We start from the raw sequence: 24,119 nt of genomic DNA on the forward strand, positions 1-24,119 counted from the left end.
TCTCGAAACTGCTGGGAGCAGAATCAGGAAGTTAGCCTTTGCTCACCTCTGCCCTCCACTTTAATTCTCACATATTCATCATCACCGGAAAGAAAAGAACAAGAAAAGCCTGAGAACCAGAACACTTCAGTTTAAATCCTGTAGCCTTGGCAAGGCATTTAGCTTCTTTGGGTTTCACTTCTGATATAAAATAGGAAAACACCTTAAACAGAAGAAAATTTCAAGGGCTTTGCAAAATATTATTATGGAAACCAGAATTATTAGAACTAAGCAATAATTACAACTTAAAAATCTCCATTCTATTCAAGATACTCCATTTTTACCACTGGAAAGAAGATATCACCAAAAGATAATCTTTTAAATATTTAGAAATAATTTGATATAGTGCATTGAATTCAAGCACCAAGGAAAGGCAGACACAAAGAGTATTTCCAAAATCTTACCTCCAACTGAACACCTCCGGGCTATTTCCCAGTAAACCAGACCAACAGAATAGATGTCAGCTCGTTTGAAGGACTCAAAGATATTCACATTTATTGTATCATCAAGCATTTCAGGGGCCATATACCTTCAAAAACATGCATATTTCAGATTCCATCTATGATTTTATAACAGTCTGGTACAACACAATCTTAATTAATCCTGATATATAAGTTAAGGCAGTTTACATCAAATTTACAGGTTGATCTGAGCCACTATAATAAAATAAAATTAAATAACATAGTTATCAAAAGATAATTTTAAAAACTTTAAAAATAGAACTAGAGGTCATCCTAGTGTTAAAACATGTGGATCAGGAGCCAAATACTTGGAAAGCACCCAACAGAAAAGATGGGACTCAAGTTCCACCAGCAGTTTGTAGCCAAGAAAGCTCTTTGAGGTCAAGGAGTATATTTTATTCATCATGGCGGGCCTGGTACACAGTGCTCAGAATTATTCCACAAATACCTGCTCTGAATAAACAATTTTATTATATTGGCTTGGCCAATGAACTTTTTGGCCAACTGAATACACTGGCTTCGAAACATATTTTCATATTACATATTGGCACCTAGATAATTCAGGATGTTTGAATAGAATTATATCGAATTCTACAATCCATGGGACCTGGCTGAGCCAAGCTGTCCTAGGGAGGTTTTGAGGATTTCTCAGAATAGTGATTTGAGGATGCAACACTCTTTCCAATCTTAAGTTTTCAATTCTCTGAAGGAATCCAGTATCCAAGTCTCCCCTGAAGTACAGGTTAAAGCTTGCTTTTTAAAGGGAAAAGAGGAGAGATCTCTTAGGGCTTGCCCAGTCTGAATAAACCATCCTGACTGAAGTGTTTCTGGGGACCATTAAAGTCTCCCAGGAAACCAAGTGAAGGACTCAGCCTGGAATCTCAAATATGGCTTGGACACTAACTACACCAGCTTAGAAATTCTCTACTCTCAACGGCTTTTAACTCCAGGGAAGTGTTTTGGTTGTTTCTGATTTCAAGGTCAATAAACCTGGAATTATACTAAATAGCACAGATCCTGAAATTCAAATGAAAAGAAATGGAAGTATGCTGGCCATATGGCTACAGTCTGGCTATACGAGGAAAACACCATAAATCCCATTACTAATGGGCCTGTCTTGACATATGTGTGGTATACTCTATTTATATCCTGTTTGTTCGTAACTTTCAGAGATTCCGTTCCTTGGAAGTGAGAACTATGTCCAAACTCATAGTATCTTAATACACATCAACTTGGGAGACTTCGGGATAAGTACAACCATAGGATAAGTATCAGTTCAGTTCAGTTGCTCAGTCGTGTCCAACTGTTTGCGACCCCATGAATCGCAGGACGCAAGGCCTCCCTGTCCATCACCGTCTCCCAGAGTTCACTCAGACTCATGTCCATCGAGTCCATGATGCCATCCAGCCATTTCATCCTCTGTCATCCCCTTCTCCTCCTGCCCCCAATCCCTCCCAGCATCAGAGTCTTTTCCAATGAGTCAACCATTCGCATGAGGTGGCCAAAGTACTGAAGCTTCAGCTTCAGCATCATTCCTTCCAAAGAAATCCCAGGGCTGATCTCCTTCAGAATGGACTGATTGGATCTCCTTGCAGTCCAAGGGACTCTCAAGAGTCTTCTCCAACACCACAGTTCAAAAGCATCAATTCTTCGGCGCTCAGCCTTCCACACAGTCCAACTCTCACATCCATACATGACCACAGGAAAAACCATAGCCTTGACTGGACGGACCTTAGTTGGCAAAGTAATGTCTCTGCTTTTGAATATACTATCTAGGTTGGTCATAACTTTTCTTCCAAGGAGTAAGCGTCTTTTAATTTCATGGCTGCAGTCACCATCTGCAGTGATTTTGGAGCCCCAAAAAATCAAGTCTGACACTGTTTCTACTGTTTCTCCATCTATTTCCCATGAAGTGATGGGACCAGATGCCATGATCTTCGTTTTCTGAATGTTGAGCTTTAAGCCAATTTTTTCGCTCTCCTCTTTCACTTTCATCAAGAGGCTTTCTAGCTCCTCTTCACTTTCTGCCATAAGGGTGGTGTCATCTGCATATCTGAGGTTACTGATATTTCTCCCAGCAATCTTGATTCCAGCTTGTGTTTCTTCCAGTCCAGCGTTTCTCATGATGTACTCGTCATATATATTATATAATATTTTTAAGTATTGAGAGGATATAATCAGTTCACTTCAGTTCAGTCACTCAGTTGTGTCCGACTCTTTGCGACCCCATGAATCGCAGCACGCCAGGCCTCCTTGTCCATCACCAACTCCGGGAGTTCACTCAGACTCACATCCATCGAGTCCGTGATGCCATCCAGCCATCTCATCCTCTGTCGTCTCCTCCTCCTGCCCCCAATCCCTCCCAGCATCAAGAGTCTTTTCCAATGAGTCAACTCTTTGCATGAGGTGGCCAAAGTACGGGAGTTTCAGCTTTAGCGTCATTTCTTCCAAAGAAATCCCAGGGCTGATCTCCTTCAGAATGGACTGGTTGGATCTCCTTGCAGTCCAAGGGACTCTCAAGAGTCTTCTCCAACACCACACTTCTAAAGCATCAATTCTTCAGCGCTCAGCCTTCCTCACAGTCCAACTTCCTCACATCCATACATGACCACAGGAAAAACCATAGCCTTGACTAGACGGACCTTTGTTGGCAAAGTAATATCTCTGCTTTTGAATATACTATCTAGGTTGGTCATAACTTTTCTTCCAAGGAGTAAGCGTCTTTTAATTTCATGGCTGCAGTCACCATCTGCAGTGATTTTGGAGCCCCCCAAAATCAAGTCTGACACTGTTTCCACTGTTTCCCCATCTATTTCCCATGAAGTGATGCGACCAGATGCCATGATCTTCGTTTTCCTGAATGTTGAGCTTTAAGCCAACTTTTTCACTCTCCTCTTTCACTTTCATCAAGAGGCTTTTTAGTTCCTTTCCACTTTCTGCCATAAGGGTGGTGTCATCTGCATATCTGAGGTTATTGATATTTCTCCTGGCAATCTTGATTCCAGCTTGTGCTTCTTCCAGCCCAATGTCTCTCATGATGTATACTGCATATAAGTTAAATAAGCACGGTGACACTATACAGCCTTGACATACTCCTTTTCCTATTTGGAACCAGTCTGTTGTTCCATGTCCAGTTCGAACTGTTACTTCCTGACCTGCATACAGGTCTCTCAAGAGGCAGGTCAAGTGGTCTGGTATTCCATCTCTTTCAGAATTTTCCACAGTGTATTATGATCCCCACAGTCAAAGGCTTTGGCATAGTCAATAAAACAGAAATAGATGTTTTTCTGGATCTCTCTTGCTTTTTTGATGATCCAGCAGATGTTGGCAATTTGATCGCTGGTTCCTCTGCCTTTTCTAAAACCAGCTTGAACATCTGGAAGTTCATGGTTCATGTATTGCTGAAGCCTGGCTTGGAGAATTTTGAGCATTACTTTATTAGTGTGTGAGATGAGTGCAATTGTGCGGTAGTTTGAGCATTTTTTGGCATTGCCTTTCTTCGGGATTGGAATGAAAACTGATCTTTTCCAGGCCTGTGGCCACTGCTGAGTTTTCCAAATTTGCTGGCATATTGAGTGCAGCACTTTCACAGCATCATCTTTCAGGATTTGAAATAGCTCCACTGGAATTCCATCACCTCCACTGCTGCTGCTGCTACTGCTGCTAAGTCGCTTCAGTCGTGACCGACTCTGTGCAACCCCATCGATGGCAACCCACCAGGCTCCCCCGTCCCTGGGATTCTCCAGGCAAGAACACTGGAGTGGGTTGCCATTTCCTTTCCTTCTCCAATGCATGAAAGTGAAAAGTCAAAGTGAAGTCGCTCAGTCCTGTCCGACTCTTAGCGACCTCATGGACTGCAGCCCACCAGGCTCCTCGGTCCATGGGATTTTCCAGGCAAGAGTACTGGAGTGGGGTGCCAGTGCCTTCTCCGATTAGCTTTGTTCATAGTGATGCTTTCTAAGGCCCACTTGACTTCACATTCCAGGATGTCTGGCTCTAGGTGAGTGATCACACCATTGTGATTATCTTGGTCATGAAGATCTCTTTTGTACAGTTCTTCTATGTATTCTTGCCACCTCTTCTTAATATCTTCTGCTTCTGTTAGGTCCATACCATTTCTGTCCTTTATCAAGACCATCTTTGCATGAAATGTTGCCTTGGTATCTCTAATTTTCTTGAAGAGCTCTCTAGTCTTTACCATTCTGTTGTTTTCCTCTGTTTCTTTGCATTGATTGCTGAGGAAGGCTTTCTTATCTCTTTTTGCTATTCTTTGGAACTCTGCATTCAGATGCTTATATCTTTCCTTTTCTCCTTTGCTTTTCACTTGTCTTCTTTTCTCAGCTATTTGTAAGGCCTCCCCAGACAGCTGTTTTGCCTTTTTGCATTTCTTTTCCATGGGGATGGTCTTGATCCCTGTGTCCTGTACAATGTCATGAACCTCAGTCCATAATTCATCAGGCACTCTATCTATCTGATCTAGCCCCTTAAATCTATTTCTCACTTCCACTGTATAATCATAAGGGATTTGATTTAGGGCATACCTGAATTGTCTAGTGGTTTTCCCTACTTTCTTCAATTTAAGCCTGAATTTGGCAATAAGGAGTTCATGATCTGAGCCACAGTCAGCTCCTCGTCTTGTTTTTGCTGACTGTATAGAGCTTCTCCCTCTTTGGCTGCAAAGAATATAATTAATCTGATTTCAGTGTTGACCATCTGGTGATGTCCATGTGTAGAGTCTTTTGTGTTGTTGGAAGAGGGTGTTTGCTATATAATAGCACATATATATATTCACTGTAAGAGTCCCTTACTTATCTGTGTATTGATTCTCTACTATTGTTTAGAGCCTGAATATACACAACTAGCCTTGAATTTCAGATCATTTATGAAATATAGAGCTTTGGAGGAGCTCTACCTTGCTGATGTGGTTTTTTTCCCCTCCTCTCTGTAAGAAAATATATTCTCAGATGTGGCACACTAAAAGTAATATATCACCATCAATTCCATCATTCCTCTATACTGATTCCCCACCCAAATAGCTACTGTCTGTATGATTAAATGCCAGCTCTCCTTGCTTTATAGCCATTGTGCCACTGATTTCTCAGTGAGCCAGAGAATTCTTGCTTTCTTAGGCCTAATGATGTTGTATATGCTGCCCTCCTCTCTAAAGACATATCCCAGGCATTCATGTTTAAAAAGTCTTTGGAGTAGAAAATGGCGACCTATTCCAGTGTTCTTGCCTGGGAAATGCCATGGACAAAGGGGCCTGGTGGGCTACAGTGCATGGTGTAGCATAGAATCGAACACGACTTGGCAACTAAACAGCAACACATGCTTCCAAAGTATGTTGTCTTACCTTTTGGTTCCTGCTTTAGGGTTCTGAGGTATGTCAATAGTGTTCAGCATTGAATCATGCTTCACAGCCAACCCTAAGTCTGCTATGGCACAAGTTTCACATTTTTTCACTAAAATATTCTTTGATTTTATATCTCGATGAGCGATAGCAGGTTTACCTATGAAGCATAAGATAGATATATTCACTTTTTCCATTACTGAAGACTGAATCTCTCCAAATGGATTCATTTTAAAAGACTTGGCTCAGATGTTACCTTCTAAGAAAGGTCTTCCCTGACCCCTAATCAACATCCCAATTCACCCTTATCAGACTACCCTCATTTTGCCTTCTTCATAGCTTTTATCACTGAGTTATCTTACTTATTTATAGACATTATTTGTCATTCCCAAGTAGACTGTAGGCTACATAAGACAGTGGTTATGTCTTACTCATCACCATTCCTCCTTGCTTAGGATACTAGGTGACATTTAGTAACCACTAAGGGAAAGTATTAGCATTGTTACATCCACATAAGAACATAGCAAATATTCTCCTAAAAAACAAGTTTCAAACTTTTATTATCCTAGACCAGAAGTCCTCAAATTTGGCCCAAAGATCCCTGGGGTCCTTGAAGCTCTTTTCCAATGACATATCTGGGTGATGTCACCTTTTCTTTATACACTTTAACCAATAACAACATACTGGGGCAGACTAAATGAAGAACAGGTATGAAAATCCAGACATTAAGGAGATTTGCAAATGTGTAAAACAAAACCATTGTTTTAGCTAGATTGGGTTTTATATTATAAAATTATGTTTTAAAACTGTTATTTTAATATTAATTATTGTATTTTAAGTAAATTAATAAATATTTTTAAATCTCTCAATTTTAGTTTCTAATATAGTAAATATTAAGAGATATAACCAACATCCACAAACTTTTAGGTCCTCAATAATTTTTAAGCATTTAAAGGGATCAAGAATCCAAATCTGGGAAGCACTACAGTGACAAGAACAACTTTCTAGAGCCAATTCTCTATTAACTCAATAAATAGATGAGACAGTGTGTATTATTTGGCTTTCAAGTACATGATATAGAAGTATTTTTAAGATCACTTTACCCTTCCCAATTTTTTAAAAACAGTTCAGTTATTTGTAACCTCTGAGAATGGAGCATTTGCTACCAAAGCAAGATCTCTCAGATACATATGCTAAATGGTGACAACAGAGCCACTAGGAATAAAAATATTATTATGGCTAGCATACAAAATGGTGAGTATGTAGGCAAGAGTTGGCTATATCATACCAAACCTTCAGCTTTATAAAGTACTTTTAGTGTTTCTTTACATTTGATAACTTTTTGTAACAAACTAAAACCCAGCTGAACACTAAAACACAACTTAGCACTTCTATCCTCATATTCAAGGAGAAAAAAAAATTAGAAACTACGTACCTTGTGTACCAACAATCTCCATATGAAGGTGGGCCAGACCACTAGCTATTGATAGTGCCAGCTTGATCATTCCGGCCACTGTCACTACGTTTCTATTCAAATAGTCATATAAGGAACCCTGTTCATGATATTCAGAGACAAGCCAAAGCTGAGTCCAAGTTCCATTATCTAACAGAAAAATTATTTTGTTGCTGTAAGTTTTTGTTAAGAAAGAAGCCAAAAGCTTTTAACCAATGTCAGCATTTAAAGTACATCTGTATTGTTAACAAAGCAAAGTTAATTCCTTCAATGATAACACAGTCTGAGTTAGTAGAATGACAATTTTCAATGAATTCCTATTGATAGAGTAGAACCCATTACATGTACCCACCATCACCATAGGACTCTGTGAGGCACTGATTCCAACAACTGAACAATCCGTTCTTATTCCCTCTATATCAATACCTGCTGGTAATAGCAACCACATTATAGGAGAAACTACTGAGAGATGCATTTAGGCTCAGCATTGTGTTATAAATTATTCTTGAGCTTTTAAGAAAGATTGTACCAATAGGAAACAGAAATATAGCAAATTTACACAAAGTATAGCAAATTTACACAAAGTATTATTACTATCATAAAAGCTCTACTATTCCAAGCATGTTTATCTTATTCACCTTTAAAATACGAAGTTTACAATTTCCTTCAAAGGTTATATTAAGTACCAATCACAATTACTAGGCCTTTTCAAATAATTTACCTTATTTAACCAAACGCTAATCCAGTTTATAAAAGATTTTTACCAGAACACAAATTAGCCTAAAAAATTATCTAGGTGTTAAGACTTCCTTTTAGCTTTCGGAATAAAATGCCTACAATAGCCCTGGGAAATCCTGACCATTTTTTATACTCAGTGAAAGGAAATTATAATTAATGAACATTTGGTAAGGAGTTTTTCCACCTAGTGCTTTACATACAAGAGCTCCTGGTTATCCAAATATTTAGTTTCCAAATCCAAGTAGTGATAAAATTTCTGAGGAATTCAAAGATCAACATAACATGATAAATTTTACTAATAAAAAAACAGACTATATATATTAATAAAACTAATCCTTACTCACACCTCTTTCCCTGCTTAACACCAGTGGTTATCTTTGCCCTCTCGTATCAATGTCTTTGTCAGACAGTTGACTAAAAAGTGAAACTGTAAATATTGCAAAAGACACAGAAATGCATGAAGATGAAAGTGATGTTAGAGACCGTCTGGAATCAGAGCCACAGACAAGGAGGCCATCAACAAAGGTAAACCAGTTAAACTGAATAAGAAACAATCAAGGGTTATCTTTCTTGTGCACATTATTTTATAAGCCAATAAATGTAATGATTAAATTAGGTCCGTCAGGATAAACCATATAACTACAGTCATTACTACTTTCATAACATTGCAAATTAGGCTAATTAGTAGATAGTTTAGCTAAATGTTACACAGAAAAAGTATAAGTTCTTAAAACTTAATCAGAAATGTTTCATTTTCAGTAGTATAGTTAAGAATTTGGAAAGAATCTTTTTTAAGATTCTCCCTGGCTTTACTTGGTTTTACTCACCTTCTCTCTGGCAAATCAGAAAAGACAAGGCATCAACAAATGTAACTATGGGCAAAATGTATAACAATAAGTTTCTCTTTGACTATCAAATTAATCATAAATACTTTCATGATCAAGCTTATATTAAATATAAGTAACCATAGATTTTAAATTTCATAGGTAATAGTAGGTTTCTAATAGCCACAGATAATTTGGTTTTTTAGACAGAACCTTTCCAAGGTTCTTAATGAGTATTACTGATTCAGATAATAAAATAATTGACTGGATCAAGTTTTGCTCACTTTTGTTCTCTGTTTGTCTTTAAGGGAACTATTTCACAGCTGAATGAGTAAAAGCTATGCAAAAAGAAGAAAGACAGCATAGGTAATACACAGGCTTTATATGCAGTCCCTGATTACTGGGCATGTGACTACTGAAATATACACCAAAAAAGTGATGATATGTCTTGTTCCACAAATCTCAGAAGTTTTATTATTTGGGGTTGTTAATGTTAAACCTCAAGATATAAACCATACCTAAAGTACATTAATTTCACTAAAATTACCTTGCTTACTACCATTCTAATAAAGTTCATAGAAAACTTGAGTCCTGGAGTTGAATTGTGATGTAGAGAGGAAAGTATAGTCCTAACAAAGATGCATATTCACCCGTTTATTGGTATTTTTGTATCAATTATCAAAATATTGAAACATTTCTGTCCTGTTTAATTAACAGCTGCTATTCAAAACCTCCAATGGTATTCCTTTGCCCTAGACACCCAAAGCAACTCTGGAACCCTCAAGATGCCTCCAGATTTTTTTATGACTCAGCAACTAAAGGGATAAAACCTAGCATGGCAGGGTTCTCCCAGAACTCTGTTACAGTTGAAGTTTCTGTTCTGATTGGCTAGTTCCTGTGCCATACCAGTCATCAAATATTTTAAATATGAAACTGGCTATAGTGTCATCATGGCTATATATCACTCATCTGTCCTGCTTTCTTGTACATTTATTGCACATTTACCTGCAGAGAAGAGGAAAGCATCTTCTTTTTTCAAAAATGAAATCAGACTTTCATGGAGATTTTATTAAAACAAAGAGATTATTTATTCTCCTCTGATAATAAACATAACATTTTATTTGCTAAACTCAATTAAGTTGAAAATACCTTTGTTGTCAGCAGCAATGAAACCAAGGATGTTTTCATGTCTCAGCATAACCGTCTGATAAATTTCTGCCTCTCGAAACCATGATCTTTCATCTCTGGAGGAGAATATTTTCACAGCCACATCTTCCCCACACCATCTTCCATGCCAGACCTCACCAAATCTACCTTTTCCTACTATTTCCTGAAGTACAATCGTCCTTGCAATTGTTCTTTGAACCAACAGAGGCAGACCTAACCAAAGAAAACATGAAATTGATTATTAAAAACAAATAATTGACAGAAAATAATTGTCATGATGACCATTATTTTTACATAAAAGGCAAACATTTAAGCGCTTTAATAATTTTATTGATTTTGAAGAAATAAGCACCATTATACCAAACTTAAATGTCAAATCATGCTCAAAAAACACTATAGGTTCTTACTATGAATTTCTCTATTCATATTCACAAATAAAAATTTCCTGAACATAGCCTGCCATGGTAGATATCTAACTTTCCAAAATTGTCGGAAATTTCTTTGATTTGCACATTAAAATCAGTCAGTTTACTAAATATATAAAGGTTAAGAACTATATGCTGTTATCCTCTTAAATAAAATATATGGTTCCTTGAGTCTTCCCTGGTGGCTCAAGATGGTAAAGCATCTGCCTGCAATGTGGGAGACCCAGGTTCGATCCCTGGGTTGGGGAGATCTCCTGGAGAAGGAAATGGCAACCCACTCCAGTACTCTTGCCTGGAGAATCCCATGGACGGAGGAGCCTGGTAGGCTATAGTCCATGGGGTTGCAAAAAGTCGGACATGACTGAGCAACTTCACTTCACTTCAGTACAACTGAGAATGTGGAAGAATTCTTTATAAATTATTTTTAAAAAACAAATTAAAATTAGAAAATGAATCAGATTCAGTAATGAAGTGAAGCAATTATGTTATATTGAAAGCAAGTTATAGTCATGGAAAGTATCAAATGGATATTTTCTGTGGAATAAAAGAAAGTCAAAGAAAATATATTCTGAGTGTATTAAAATGTTTAGATTCTTTTGAACCAATAGCTTTATACCTCTAGAATTCTAAAGATGTAACATAAAATGCAGAAGAATTTGTAAAAATATTTAATATATTATTACTTAGAGAAAAAGTAAGAGAATATGTCTGATAATAGAAAAAATTTTAAATACAGTACAGAGATTAAGACCACAGATAAGAAAGACGGATTTCAGTTTTAGCTGAACCAATGGTAATCATGAACAAGTTACTGAACTTCTCTAAGCTTTGAACTGTGGTGTTGGAGAAGACTCTTGAGAGTCCCTTGGACTGCAAGGAGATCTAACCAGTCCATCTAAAGGAGATCAGCCCCGGGTATTCATTGGAAGGATTGATGCTGAAGCTGAAACTCCAATACTTTGGCCACCTCATGCGAAGAGTTGACTCATTGGAAAAGACTCTGATGCTGGGAGGGATCAGGGGCAGGAGGAGAAGGGAACGACAGAGGATGAGATGGCTGGGTGGCATCACCGACTCGATGGACGTGAATTTGAGTGAACTCCGGGAGTTGGTGATGGACAGGGAGGCCTGGCGTGCTGTGATTCATGGGGTTGCAAAGAGTCAGACATGACTGAGCAACTGAACTGAACTGAAGCTTCAGCTTCCTTACCTGCTAAACTGCAATAATATTACCTCTCTCAAAGGAACACTGTGAGAATTCATGGGCATATTGAGCACCCAGCATGGTACCTGGCATATTACATGCTCCATAATGGCTTGCCCTTAACATTAAGTCTAAGGAGGGGTTGTTGTTGTTTAGTCACTAAGTCACTCTCAACTCTTTTGTGACCCCATGGACTATAGCTCACCAGGCTTCTCTGTCCATGGGATTTCTCAGGCAAGAATACTGGAGTGGGTTGCTGTTTCCTTTTGCAGGGGATCTTCCTGACTCAGGGATTAAACCTGCATCTCCCGCATTAGCAGGCAGATTCTTTACCACTGAGCTACCAGTGAAGTCCAAGGAAGGATTACTTAGAGCCAAAAATAACGATGTTGTTTATAGAGATATTTCTTAATGACATAGGAAAATACTTTTGCTATAATAAAAACACTTTGTTAAATGAAAAAATACTTTTGCTAACGAAAAGCAGCAAATTCTATCCATCTAAATAAGTGTTTCTAGCTATTCAAAATATGTCTAGGAAAAAGACTAAAAAGAATATATGCTAGATTTATGATGGGTATTTCTATTTAGTGGGAATTGGGTGAAGTAAATTATGAGATTCTTCTTTCTAATGCTGTACATTTTCTTGATTTCCCCAAATATTTATTACTTTTATAATTAGAAAATAACTGAAGAGGTCACAGTATAATTTATTCAGAAGATTGATGTTTAGTGATCATTGTACTCTGATGGCTGGGAAATCCTGATAGCATCAATCCTGTAAGCTCCTGTAGGCTTCACCTCCACTCCTGAAATGAGCCACAATTTGTTCAAATGTTATTTTCTTCATGAGAACCATCCACTATGACTAAATAAGCACAGACTGTAAGTCTGTTATTATACATCTCAACAATTAGCCACAAAGCCCCACAGCAAGAAGCTTCTTCTGCGATCACCTGGTTCAATGTTACCATTTTACAGATGAGAAAATTAGGCCTGCAGGGTAATCAAAAACTTGCCCACGAATAACTGGAAGGCAGACATACAACTAAAACACTGGCTTTCAATCCAAAGTCTTGCTCTCTCACCATTTCAATGGATATGAATACAATCCTTGCCTATTGGAAACATTTCTAGCAGCGAACTTTCCAGGCTATTTTTGTAAGCTATAGTCAGTTTTACTACCTGACACATAACGAAAGTTGTACGAACAATTATTAACCCAAATTACAATTTCGATATCTCTCCTCCCTCCCCTTATTTTGCACGCACAAATTCAAAAAAGCATAACCATGACCTATCACTACCTATGAAAACACAACAATGACAACTGGCTAGAAAACTACATAAGTCAATATTTTCAAATTGCAAACTTATTAGGCACATGATCAATACTCCAGACCAGGGACAAAGTAGGATATCATCTAAGGTAATCAGCACAGCAATTAAGTTGAGAGAGTAAAATTCAATGAAAGTTGCTTCAGGATCTTTGAAAGCAACCACCAAAAATAATCTGAGTAACTGTTACACTCTTAGAGATTTCCTTTGCAGACACAGGGACTTTGGTTTTCCCTGCAGATCAAAGATCCCCTGGAGGAGGGCATGGCAATCCACTCCAGTATTGCGCCTAGAGAACCCTATGGACAGAGGAGCCTAATGGGCTACAGTCCATGGGGTCCAAAGAGTCGGACATAACCGAAGCGACTCAGCATGCAGCATGTAGAAACTGAGGCCTGTCTGATAGAAACATCATCATTTGTCAGGAGTGTAATATCACAACAGAAACCAGCAACCTACCCAGCCTCTGAAGCCACCTGAGACATCATCTGTCAAAGACAATGCAGTCAAACCTCAGTCAGTTCTCCTCTCTTGCAGGCATTGTATTGCTTTGAAATTTGTCCTTGACCAGGTTGGGATATGCTTCACAATTTTTATCTCTCAACACCTGACAAAGTTGCTTCTTGTTTAAAGTCACTGGCCAGGGAAGAGAAGCAGAGGGGAAGGAAAATGCCTGATTTCCTTCCGATCGCTGAGCTTTTGTGACAGAAGCCTTGCTACACATGGGTATATTCTCCCTGGTGATCCAAGGCAATATAGCCATCCATTCCTGTTATCCACTGGTTACTGCCAAACATATGCCACTGGCTTTGGAGAAAAATCTCTAGAATGCTTTTAACTTGATCATTTAAAAAATCATCCATGTCTGGGTACATTTACAGCTTTCTTTTAAGAAAGAACTTAGAATAATCTAAAGAGAGGGTCCAGCAATTAGTTAAGTCTAGATTTAGGTTTCAAGATGAACAAAAATACCAACAACACTTAATTTCTGATTTTATGCCCTGGCTCATGAATATTTTCTTAAACTAAATACTAAGCTTCCAATTATAAAATCTCCATTACTTTTATTAGAAAGGGAAATCCTTGATCATCTTAAACATATTCAAGAAGTAGTTGCAGGGCTTCCCTGTTGGTTCAGTGGCAAAGGATCTGCCTGCCAGTGCAGGAGACACAGGTTCAATTCCTAGTCCAGGAAGATCCCACTTGCCAAAGAGAAACTAAGTATATGAGCCACAACTATTGAGCCTATGCTCTAGAGCCCAGAACCTGCAACTACTGAACCTACATGCTGCAAGTACATGTGCACCCTAGAGACTGCGCTCCGCCAGAAGAGAAGCTACAGCAAGAGAAGCCCACACCACAGCTAAGAAAAGGCCTCATAGAAACAAAAACCCACTACAGCCATATGTAGGAAAATAAAAAAATTATTTTAAAAATGGGAGTAGCTCCAAAACATATATTTCTGCTTTACATCTTCATATGAACTGAAATGTTTTGGTGGGGATGAAATAGATGGCTATTTAATCACTTAAACATTTCAGAAATTATACAAGATTTCAAGGAAGTTGGCACAAATCAGAGCTTTCTGGGCCGATATTCTGAACCTAGAACATCGCCAGGGCTCAAGAAATTAAGGCCCAGTGGCCCCCAGAATGTAACACTCAAGGAAGAAAGAGTATTAAATCCTAACAGGTTTTACTTTTAAAGAAAAAGTGACTTTAGGGGAAATGCTTTCAATTTTTCACCATTGAAGATAATGTTCATCGCAGCACTGTTTATAATAGCCAGGACATGGAAGCAACCTAGATGTCCATCAGCAGATGAATGGATAAGAAAGCTGTGGTACATATACACAAGGGAGTATTACTCAGCCATTAAAAAGAATATTTGAGTCAGTTCTAATGAGGTGGATGAAACTGGAGCCGATTATACAGAATGAAGTAAGCCAGAAAGAAAAACACCAGTACGGTATACTAACACATATACATGGAATTTAGAAAGATGGTAACGATAACCCTGTATGCGAGAGAGCAAAAGAGACACGGATGTATAGAACAGTCTTTTGGACTCTGTGGGAGAGGGAGAAGGTGGGATGATTTGGGAAAATGGCATTGAAACACGTATAATATCATATAAGAAATGAATTGCCAGTCCAGGTTCGATGCAGGATACAGGATGCTTGGGGCTGGTGCACTGGGATGACCCAGAGGGATGGTACAGGGAGGGAAGGTGGGAGGGGGGTTCAGGATGGGGAATACATGTACACTCGTGGTGGATTCATGCTGATGTACGGCAAAACCAATACAATATTGTAAAGTAGAATAATAATAATAATAAATAAATAAATGATAAATGGTTAAAGAAAGAAAGAAAGAAAAGTGCCATCTTTCTATACAGCAACATAATTTGGATTTCTTTCACATGCTTCACAGTTTGGCGATATTCTTTTCAATATTCCTCCTTTGAAAACATGTCTCCTGATTTGTGCAGCGGTGTAAACACTGAGGCTTTGGTCAGTCAGCAAGTGATCATGCCCCCAGAGCCAGGAAACTACTTGGGCTTTCTGGGTGGTGTAATTAGGTCTCTTTTCTGATAAATACTTCTGAGTCCAAAGCTGCTTTGTGTTAAATATGGATGCCCATACAGAAGCTACCCACTCCTCTGTCATCTGCCCTTGTTAATTGTGCCTGCCTGGATGCTCCTAAAGGCCATGGGCAAGGGAGGTTTTCAAAATCTGTTTGGGGTAATCATCCTTAATGATCTTTCCAAAGCAGGAATGACCGAAATGGGTCACTGAGGCTCACCCCAGTTCATGTTTCTGCAGCGCCATGTGCTGAAATATACATGATAGCTGGGAGTCCTCTGCCATCTTAGGGAGTTTGTGATTACTGGGGAGAAGCTGCTCTGTTACCCGAAACCCAAAAAGCCCTTGGATGCTTATTTTGAACAGCTTCATCAGGGGTTCTGAAGTTCCATTAAACATGGAAAGAGTTATCATATAACCTTAGCAGCAGCAGCAGCCAACACAGGAATGCTGTACTCTTCCCTTTTGTCTTCTGTTTCTAAGCTTTAAGAACATATTCTTGATTTGAATTTCAGGTCAGCTCCCTATTAACTTTACACACACACACATCCCAGGGGTTGATTACAGATTCCAAAGACTTTCATAATCACAAGCAAAGAACACTACTTTGCATAGCTAATATATTTTCCCCAGAATTCAATGCTTAAGCCCTATAACTCTTTTGTGCCCCTGAAACATGACCAAAACAGCAACAACTATTATTGCTAACCAGAATGTGGCAGAGGGCTGAGAAAAGAAACTCCTGTCTTCAGAAATAAATTCTGAAAGCATGTGAAAATGAGAATCTGAATACCTAAAGGCACAAAAAGCAACGGAGAAGATTTAATTCTTTAGGCCAGGACAGTTTTTATTCTTCATCAAATCCTGAAAGAAGTTTCTATGCCAGAATTTACCATGTACCATATCAAGTATTTTAAACAATGGAACTAATAATATTTGGGCCCCTTTTTTGTTAAAAAGTGAGGTACCTAGAAGACTCAAAGTCATAGAGCCAGAAAGTACATAGGTAGATGCCAGGGGATGGGAGATGGGGAGAGAGATGGGGGAGGGGATGGAGAGTTAAGTGTTTAATGGGGACACAGCTTCAGCTTAGGAAGGTGAAAATTTCAGAAGATAGGAAGATGGCGAGAGTTGTACAACAATGTGAATGTCTTTAGCGCCACTGAACTCTACACTTAAATACAGTTAAAATACTGTGCTGTATAGTATGTGACTTTTACCACAATAAAAAAATTTAAGAAAAAAAAAGGGATTTTTTTAAAATTAATTAATTTATTTATTTATTTTTTATTTTACTTTACAATTTTGTATTGGTTTTGCCATCATTAAGTAAGAGTTTTTCTTACTGAAAAAATGAACAACAGGCACATACCAGAGCCAGATCCAGAGGCAGTCACATCGTAAATCAGATCTTTGAGAGTTTTCCCAGCATTTACCAGATTGCATTCAGAGAGGGGCTCCTCCACATTCGATCTCTTTTTCTTTCTGTAGGTGCACTGTCGAGCTTGGCATGCCCATACTGTCAGCACTGAAGCTACGGACAGGAGGAAAACTGGCACAGTAATAACAATGGTCAGCTCCATGGGTCCAAGCTTTGGGGCATTTGGTGATGCTTTAATTAAGAAAAGAAAGAACATGACCATAAGTCAATCCATGTTAAGTATTTTATAACTGGAAATACAGTCACCAAAAATTCACATCTATAATGTGCAGCTACACAATATTCACTCATGCTAGTTGGTAAAGAGTTTCTGTGGTAAAAAGCGAAAGGGAAAGAGAGTTGAGGTTAGGATGCAACTGCAGTTAGGTTCTATCAGGTGACAGTGGGAGATGGTATCAGGATCATGAAAAGCACTAGCACCTGGGATCCTTTTTAAAGCCTCCAAACCATTTAACATTTCATGACTATTTTCTCCCCATGTTTCAGTCATCCATCCTTAAGGCATGTTCGTTCCTACAGTCCATGGGGTCGCAAAGAGTCGGATATGACTGAGCAACTTCCCTTCACCCACAGACTGAAATGTGATACAAAAGCAAGAGATCATAAGTCGAAGAAAATAAAGTCGAGCAAAGAGACAGACTGATGGTGGGATGCTCCTTGTAGACAGACTGGTCACAGAAGGCCTCTCCGGGGAGGTATCAGGGAGCAATAAGGGAAGTAGCTCCAGGAAGCCTGTTCTCAGCAGAAGGAAATCAAGTGTAACAAGGGGCCCTGAGGCAGAGACTTACTGGGCATGTTCAGGAATAATCTTTGCCTGGAGCACAGTAAACAAGGAGAAAGGTGAAAGGATATGGGGTCAGTGAGGTCAAAGAGAGAAGGATCATGTGGGCTCTTGCAGGCTGAAAGGACTCTGAATTTTATTCCAAGTAGAAGCTGTAGCCAGGTTTTGATCAGACAAAAGATAGTATCTAATATATTCTGAGTGGCTGCTGTATGAACAGACGCTAGGTGCATGAAAGTAAAAGCTAAGAAACCAATTACAACGTGTCTGGTATTTTCAGTATAAGCATTTTTGTCATAAATATTTTTGCTGAATAACTAGTTGGCCATAAGGCAGTTTTGCTGTAAAAGATAAAATAACAAAAAATAAAAGGGTGACATTAAAAAGGAAACAATGAGGGACTTCCCTGGCCATCCAGTGGTTAAGACTCCGTGCTTCCAATGTTTAATGGGTTTAATCCCTGGCTGGAGAACTAAGATCCCATATTCTGTTTGGCGTGGCCAAAAAATAAACAAATAAACATTTTTTTTAAAAAGGAAACAATGAAATGCGAAAATGAATAACATAGTTTTAAATATTTTATAGTTAAATATAAAATATTTGAATATATTTAAAATGTGTAAAGGTTTATGGTGATACTGCATAAATAACTAATTTTATTTAGTGAGTTGTACCTAAGAACTTGTCTTCCAAGTTTTTTGTTCATAGTATTTTACATATATATATATATATATATATATATAGGCTTGTTGATTCATCTCCTCGTTTAGTGTAACACTTTTTCGCTAAAATGTATTCCTTCCTTAAGAGAGGTACCAGGGCTTCCCTGATAGTCCAATGGTTAAGAGTCTGCATTGCAATGCAAGGGACACCAGTTCAATCCCTGATCCAGGAAGATCCCACGTTCCATGGAGCAACTAAGCCCCTGTGCCACGACTACTAAGCCAGCCCTCTAGAGCCGGGAAACCACAACTACTGATCCCATGCACTGCAGCCACTGAAGCCTGCGCACCCCAGAGCCTGTGCTCTGCAACAAGAGAAACCACCACAAAGAGAAGGCCATGCACCGCAACTGGAGAATAGCCCCTGCCTGCAGCAACTAAGAGAAAGCCCACATGCAGCAACAAAGACCCACCACAGCCAAAAAACAATAAGAAATTTAAAAAAGAAGAGAAAGAGAGGTATCATTTCCAAATACTGGGGTGTATATTTGTAACTGAGTTTTGCATTGCTTTGTGAAAGCCTCTATGCTGTGGTTTGTTCTTGGCAAACTGTCACATGTTGATAGATATGTCACATGTTGATAGTCCATGTCCACTGACAGACATCCCAAAGTTGCGTGGAAAATGTGGGTTCAACTCTGCACCTTCAAGTCACCGAAGGATTTGAAAACCAACATTATCATTTTCTAGTATCGTACACAATTTGGCTTTACCTTCTCTTATTTCACATTTCAATAATTGTTGTCATCCAGTGTTTTAAGATCACCATCTACTTATCTCTCTGTAGACCAGTATGACAGCTAACATTCATGTAATATAAAAATGGGGGCACTCCATCAATGGAGAAATGAAACCAAACTATCACACCAAAGTGTCAACCAGTTATTTCATCTTCTACAGCAAAATTACCTTGAGGCCAATTAGTTATGTGAAAAAAAAAACTGTTTGCTGCAGAAATGTTTGCTGTAAAGATGCTTACCTGGAAAATACCTACAGCCCAATTAGAAACCTGATGCAATAATTGAGGCAGGAGATGATGGTTTTAGCTGACAACTCTAAAATAGTATCTCTTTCTTATTGCTTGTTTATTCTCTATACCTTTTTCCTGTTTTATTTAACTTCCTGAATCTTATCACTATCTGGAACATCATATATTCATTTACTTATTATCCAATTCCTTCCAAAGCACATATGCTAGTTCTTCATGAGAGGAACAACTAAGTCATTTCTCAGACTTTCTTCTTTGCAATGACAATCCAAGAGAGCTTATTATATTAAATGTACTTGAATTTCACTTACAACATGTTAATCAGAATATGAGAACATAATTCAAAAATAAATATTATTTAATTCTAAAGGAAAAACAATTAAAATCCTCAAAAATGTGTTCATGAAAGTTTCACTATAATCCTAAAAATAGTAGTCTACCTACTACTAATAAAAAAAAGATTTAAAACTGTTAAGTGAGCTTTGGAAACATATTTCATGCTCTTCTATTTACTTTGCCAGGTGAATTTTGGCAGATCAAACTGTTCTGAGTGTCACAGGATTCCTCTGAAACCATTAGAAGTTGTACAGGTGCATAGAAGGACAGCTTGGCCTTGAGTGTTCTTAGGACAAGGTGCTAAAAGAGTTCTCAGACTTGACTTTGATTAAGAAACCATCAACCATGGAAGCTGAAACTTCAAAAGTCTGCTGTTATGAAAAAGTTTTATTGTTCACTTCAAAATAGTCTTTCAAATCTACATTTCAAGTTGCATCCATATTTTTATGTCCTCACAGAAGTATTTCAAGAATTCTAAGGAAGCCACAGAATGCACTTAATAATTTGCAATTTGCATAAACATGTACTGACACATGATTTTAAAAAATAAAATTCCACTATTGGATACATTTATATGGATAAATTTTATTTTGATACATGTTACTAGGAACTATCAATATAAACATTATAGTTAAAAAGCTTATTGATTGCTTTCATTTTAGTAAAGCTCTATTAAGCAGAGCTCAGATCATCACTATAGCAACCAATAAAGAGGCAAAAGGTCAGCAAGCCTGAAAATAGCACAATATCTATAAAAGTGCTCTTCTCTGGTGATGGCTACTGCACTCAGGGATGTTTATTACAGATGGGCAATGTTTCTACTTTTGTGAACAAATTTACTGATATGAGTTAGTAAGAAAAAAAGATGACTTGGCTAGAAAAAGGCTAGCAACACCATCCAGAAAGCTCCCTAAGCACTGAGCAATTTTTAAGGCAAACATTTGTAAAACTATCTTCTAAACCAAATGCTGATTGTAATCTCTACAAGGGACAAATGAAGAAAACTGTAGTCTATACCCAATGAGTCATGGTAGAAAAAGTCATGGTAAGAATACATTTTAGTAAGTTATCTTGGATGAGCCTATTAATTTTTCTAGCAGGTTTTACAGTCTTGATCATAGGAGAACTCCTATTTGACAATTTCTCAGACCATGTCAACTGAGATGATTTCTCCATGGAATAATAGCTCCATGGTGGGGTATATATTAATACCAAAAGTGAGTTCTGGGAGTGCTGCATTGCTAATTCTTGTTATTTCACGTTCTAGTAAATTAAATAGAAGAAGATGGGAAAATAGAGACAGGTACTAGCCCAGATGGAGGAGTGCTTAGCTTACAAAAGTCTCCACTATATAAGTTCTGCAATACATTAAACCAAGACAGAGCAGGGGAAGGAAGTACAGATAGGGCAGGAAGAAGGGCATGTATGAGGCGGGAGATTCTGCACAGCTAGAGGGAATCATGCAGAAGTCAAAAGATTGTAAGAAGGTGTGTTTGGGCGTGCTCAGTCGATTCAGTCGTGTCCAGCTCTTTGTAACCCCGTGGACTGTAGCCCTCCAGGATCCTCTGTCCATGGGATTCTCCAGGTAAGAATACTGGAGTACCTACTCCATGCCATGCCCTCCTTCAAGAGATTTTCCTGGACACCAGGAATCAAACTGGTGTCTCTGATGTCTCCTGCATTCCAGGCAGATTCTTTGCCCACTGAGCTACCTAGGAAGCCCCTGTAAGAAGCTAAATAATACCAAAAATGGAGAAGGAAATGGTAACCGACTCCGGTATTCTCATCTGGAAAATTCCATGGACAGAGGAGCCTGGCAGGCTACAGTCCATGGGGTCGCAAAGAGTTGAACATGACTTAGCAACTAAAGAACAAAGACCAAAGGAAAAAAAAAAAAAAGAAGAGGAAAAAAAGAAGAAAGAAAGGAAGGAGGAAGGGAAAGGAGAAATTTTTTAATCTTTGTGAATTTATAACTTTCCCTGGAGGAAAAAGAGTGAAACTGGTGATGGTGAAAGCAGTGGTGGTTACCAGTGCTCAGATAAAGTTCAGAGCCAGTTTAGACACCTCAGCTTCTCCCAGGACAGCTTTCCTGACCTCCTCGCCATCTCTTATTTCTGGCTTTAGGGAAACAAACTCCTCAAGATTAGAAGAAAAAGATGACAAAATGTGAGGATGGGCTCCATGTTTCCTCCCCTGCTGACCTTTTATGTTTATTAAAAGTATGAAAAATTATCGATGTGTATGAGATTTATGTGACCTTCATGTCAATTAATTTGCATTTCCTTAGTACATGCTATGGGAGAAGGCGATGGCACCCCACTCCAGTACTCTTGCCTGGAAAATCCCATGGACAGAGGAGCCTGGTAGGCTGCAGTCCACGGGGTCGGGAAGAGTCGGACACGACTGAGTGACTTCACTTTCACTTTTCACTTTCATGCATTGGAGAAGGAAATGGCCACCCACTCCAGTGTTCTTGCCTGGAGAATCCCAGGGATGGGGGAGCCTGGTGAGCTGCCGTCTATGGGATAGCACAGAGTCGGACACAACTGAAGCGACTTAGCAGCAGCAGTACATTCTATGAGGAGGAGATGCCTTAGAACTAGGCAGAGATGTGGACTTGATCAGTTGTTTCAAATAACTCATATTGACCACGGGCACAAATGTCTGTAGTATATTTATGTTCAACTTAAAGGTATATTTCTTGACTGTATGTGAATGACATTCAACTGAATAGAAACTAAGATATTACAATGGAGAGATGTATAGAAAATAAAGATATAGTTACTGAAAAGATATGTACGGACTGGACAGCTGTTTAAAAACACATTCACGCAAAGAAAACAGAGGCCTTCATCCAGACAACGTGAATTTTTATGAACCATTTCAAGGTTAGTGCTTCCTTCCCAAAAGTTGCTTTAGCAAGCAGCTATATAAATTTAAAAGGGTCCAAAACACCCCTAAAGAAACCACAGAGTAATTTATCATTAAAACTGTTCCTCTTCCTTTCATTAAATTTTTCCGCAAGTGAAAAGATGCTATTATTTCAAGGTTGAATCCATGAATGTATTAATATAAATATCAAACCTTCGACTGCCTCCCTACTACCACCAACTTGCACACAAAAGAGAAGCATTTCTTTCTCCAAGCTTGTGGCTTTGAAATGTTCTCAGAATAAATAACCAAAAAGACAGTGTTGCTGAGGTGTCTCCTGATGGGTCTGTTTCTATCCTGGCACCAGAAGAAATGCCACCAGGAACATATAAATGACATGGTGATGTACTGTCCGTCTATCTACCCTATAAACTTCTATGACCTCTGAATTCAATTAAAGAGCTTTTTGTTTAGTTCACACATTTCTGGGGGGAAGGTATAGACATAATTGCAACTGAAACAGAAAAAAGAAATACATTACCTTTAAGGTATTCAAAGCTACCTTGTTAATTAGCTCAACAGGAATAATTTCTTTTGTCAAAAACAGAATGACATGTTAAGAAATGAGAAATCTCAACTCTTCATGATTAACCTTCTTTACCTGCCATTTCAAAGCTCCTTTAAATATGGGTAGCATTATTTCAAACATTTGCTTGATTGTAATGAAAGTACATGTCTAATTTATTTCTTGTTGCTTTACTACATTGGTTCAAAACCTGGAACCAAAAGGATTGGTGTGTACTGTGTAATATTCCTCTGAGAACAACTCTGGGGTTGGAGGCAGGAAGTTGGGCAGACTCCACATCTTTGTGTAGTTTAAAATCTACTAAGGATACATGACCCATCTAGGGTGCAATTCCAAAACAGCTTTGTCGTTATTCAGTCACCAAGTCATGTCCGACTCTTTGTGACCCTATGGACTGCAGCAGGGCAGGCCAGGTCTGCAGGCAAAACTATGGAGAAAACTTTATAGGAGCAAGGGATATGGGAGATAAAAAGATCATAATAAAGAGTTCCATTCATGATGAATCAGTCTAATATAAAGAATATGTAACTAAACTTATATGTGTGAAGTACACACATGGGAAGTAGAATGGGGCGAAGGAATTGCATCGCAAACACTAGTTTTATTTGTCTGACACGTCAACGTAATTTTTTACTCCCGATTACAGGGTCCCTCCACCACCACCATCACCAAAGCTTGTCCTAGCCTCCTACTTCTTCACAGTGACCCTTATAAATGTTATCAGGAAAAGTCCAATTAGAAGTTAACTTGGTTAGATCCCTCCAATATGCTCCACTACTGCTACTACTACTACTACTAAGTCGCTTCAGTC

At 38.5% G+C, this 24,119-nt stretch overlaps 1 protein-coding gene across 1 annotated transcript in view; it reads right to left on the bottom strand.

Annotated features, from left to right (window-relative positions):
* ACVR1C (activin A receptor type 1C) overlaps positions 1-24,119 on the bottom strand; it is a 62,040-nt gene that overhangs the window by 20,065 nt on the left and 17,856 nt on the right. Inside the window, exons 2-6 of the mRNA XM_040229121.1 lie at positions 16,956-17,195; positions 10,015-10,245; positions 7,286-7,453; positions 5,854-6,010; positions 444-568 (exon numbers count right to left, since the gene is read on the bottom strand). Coding sequence (XP_040085055.1) covers positions 444-568; positions 5,854-6,010; positions 7,286-7,453; positions 10,015-10,245; positions 16,956-17,195 — 921 coding nt within the window. The remainder of the gene's footprint in view (positions 1-443; positions 569-5,853; positions 6,011-7,285; positions 7,454-10,014; positions 10,246-16,955; positions 17,196-24,119) is intronic.

Source organism: Oryx dammah, unplaced genomic scaffold (assembly GCF_014754425.2).
Source record: "Oryx dammah isolate SB20612 unplaced genomic scaffold, SCBI_Odam_1.1 HiC_scaffold_27, whole genome shotgun sequence".
Lineage (NCBI taxonomy): Eukaryota > Metazoa > Chordata > Mammalia > Artiodactyla > Bovidae > Oryx > Oryx dammah.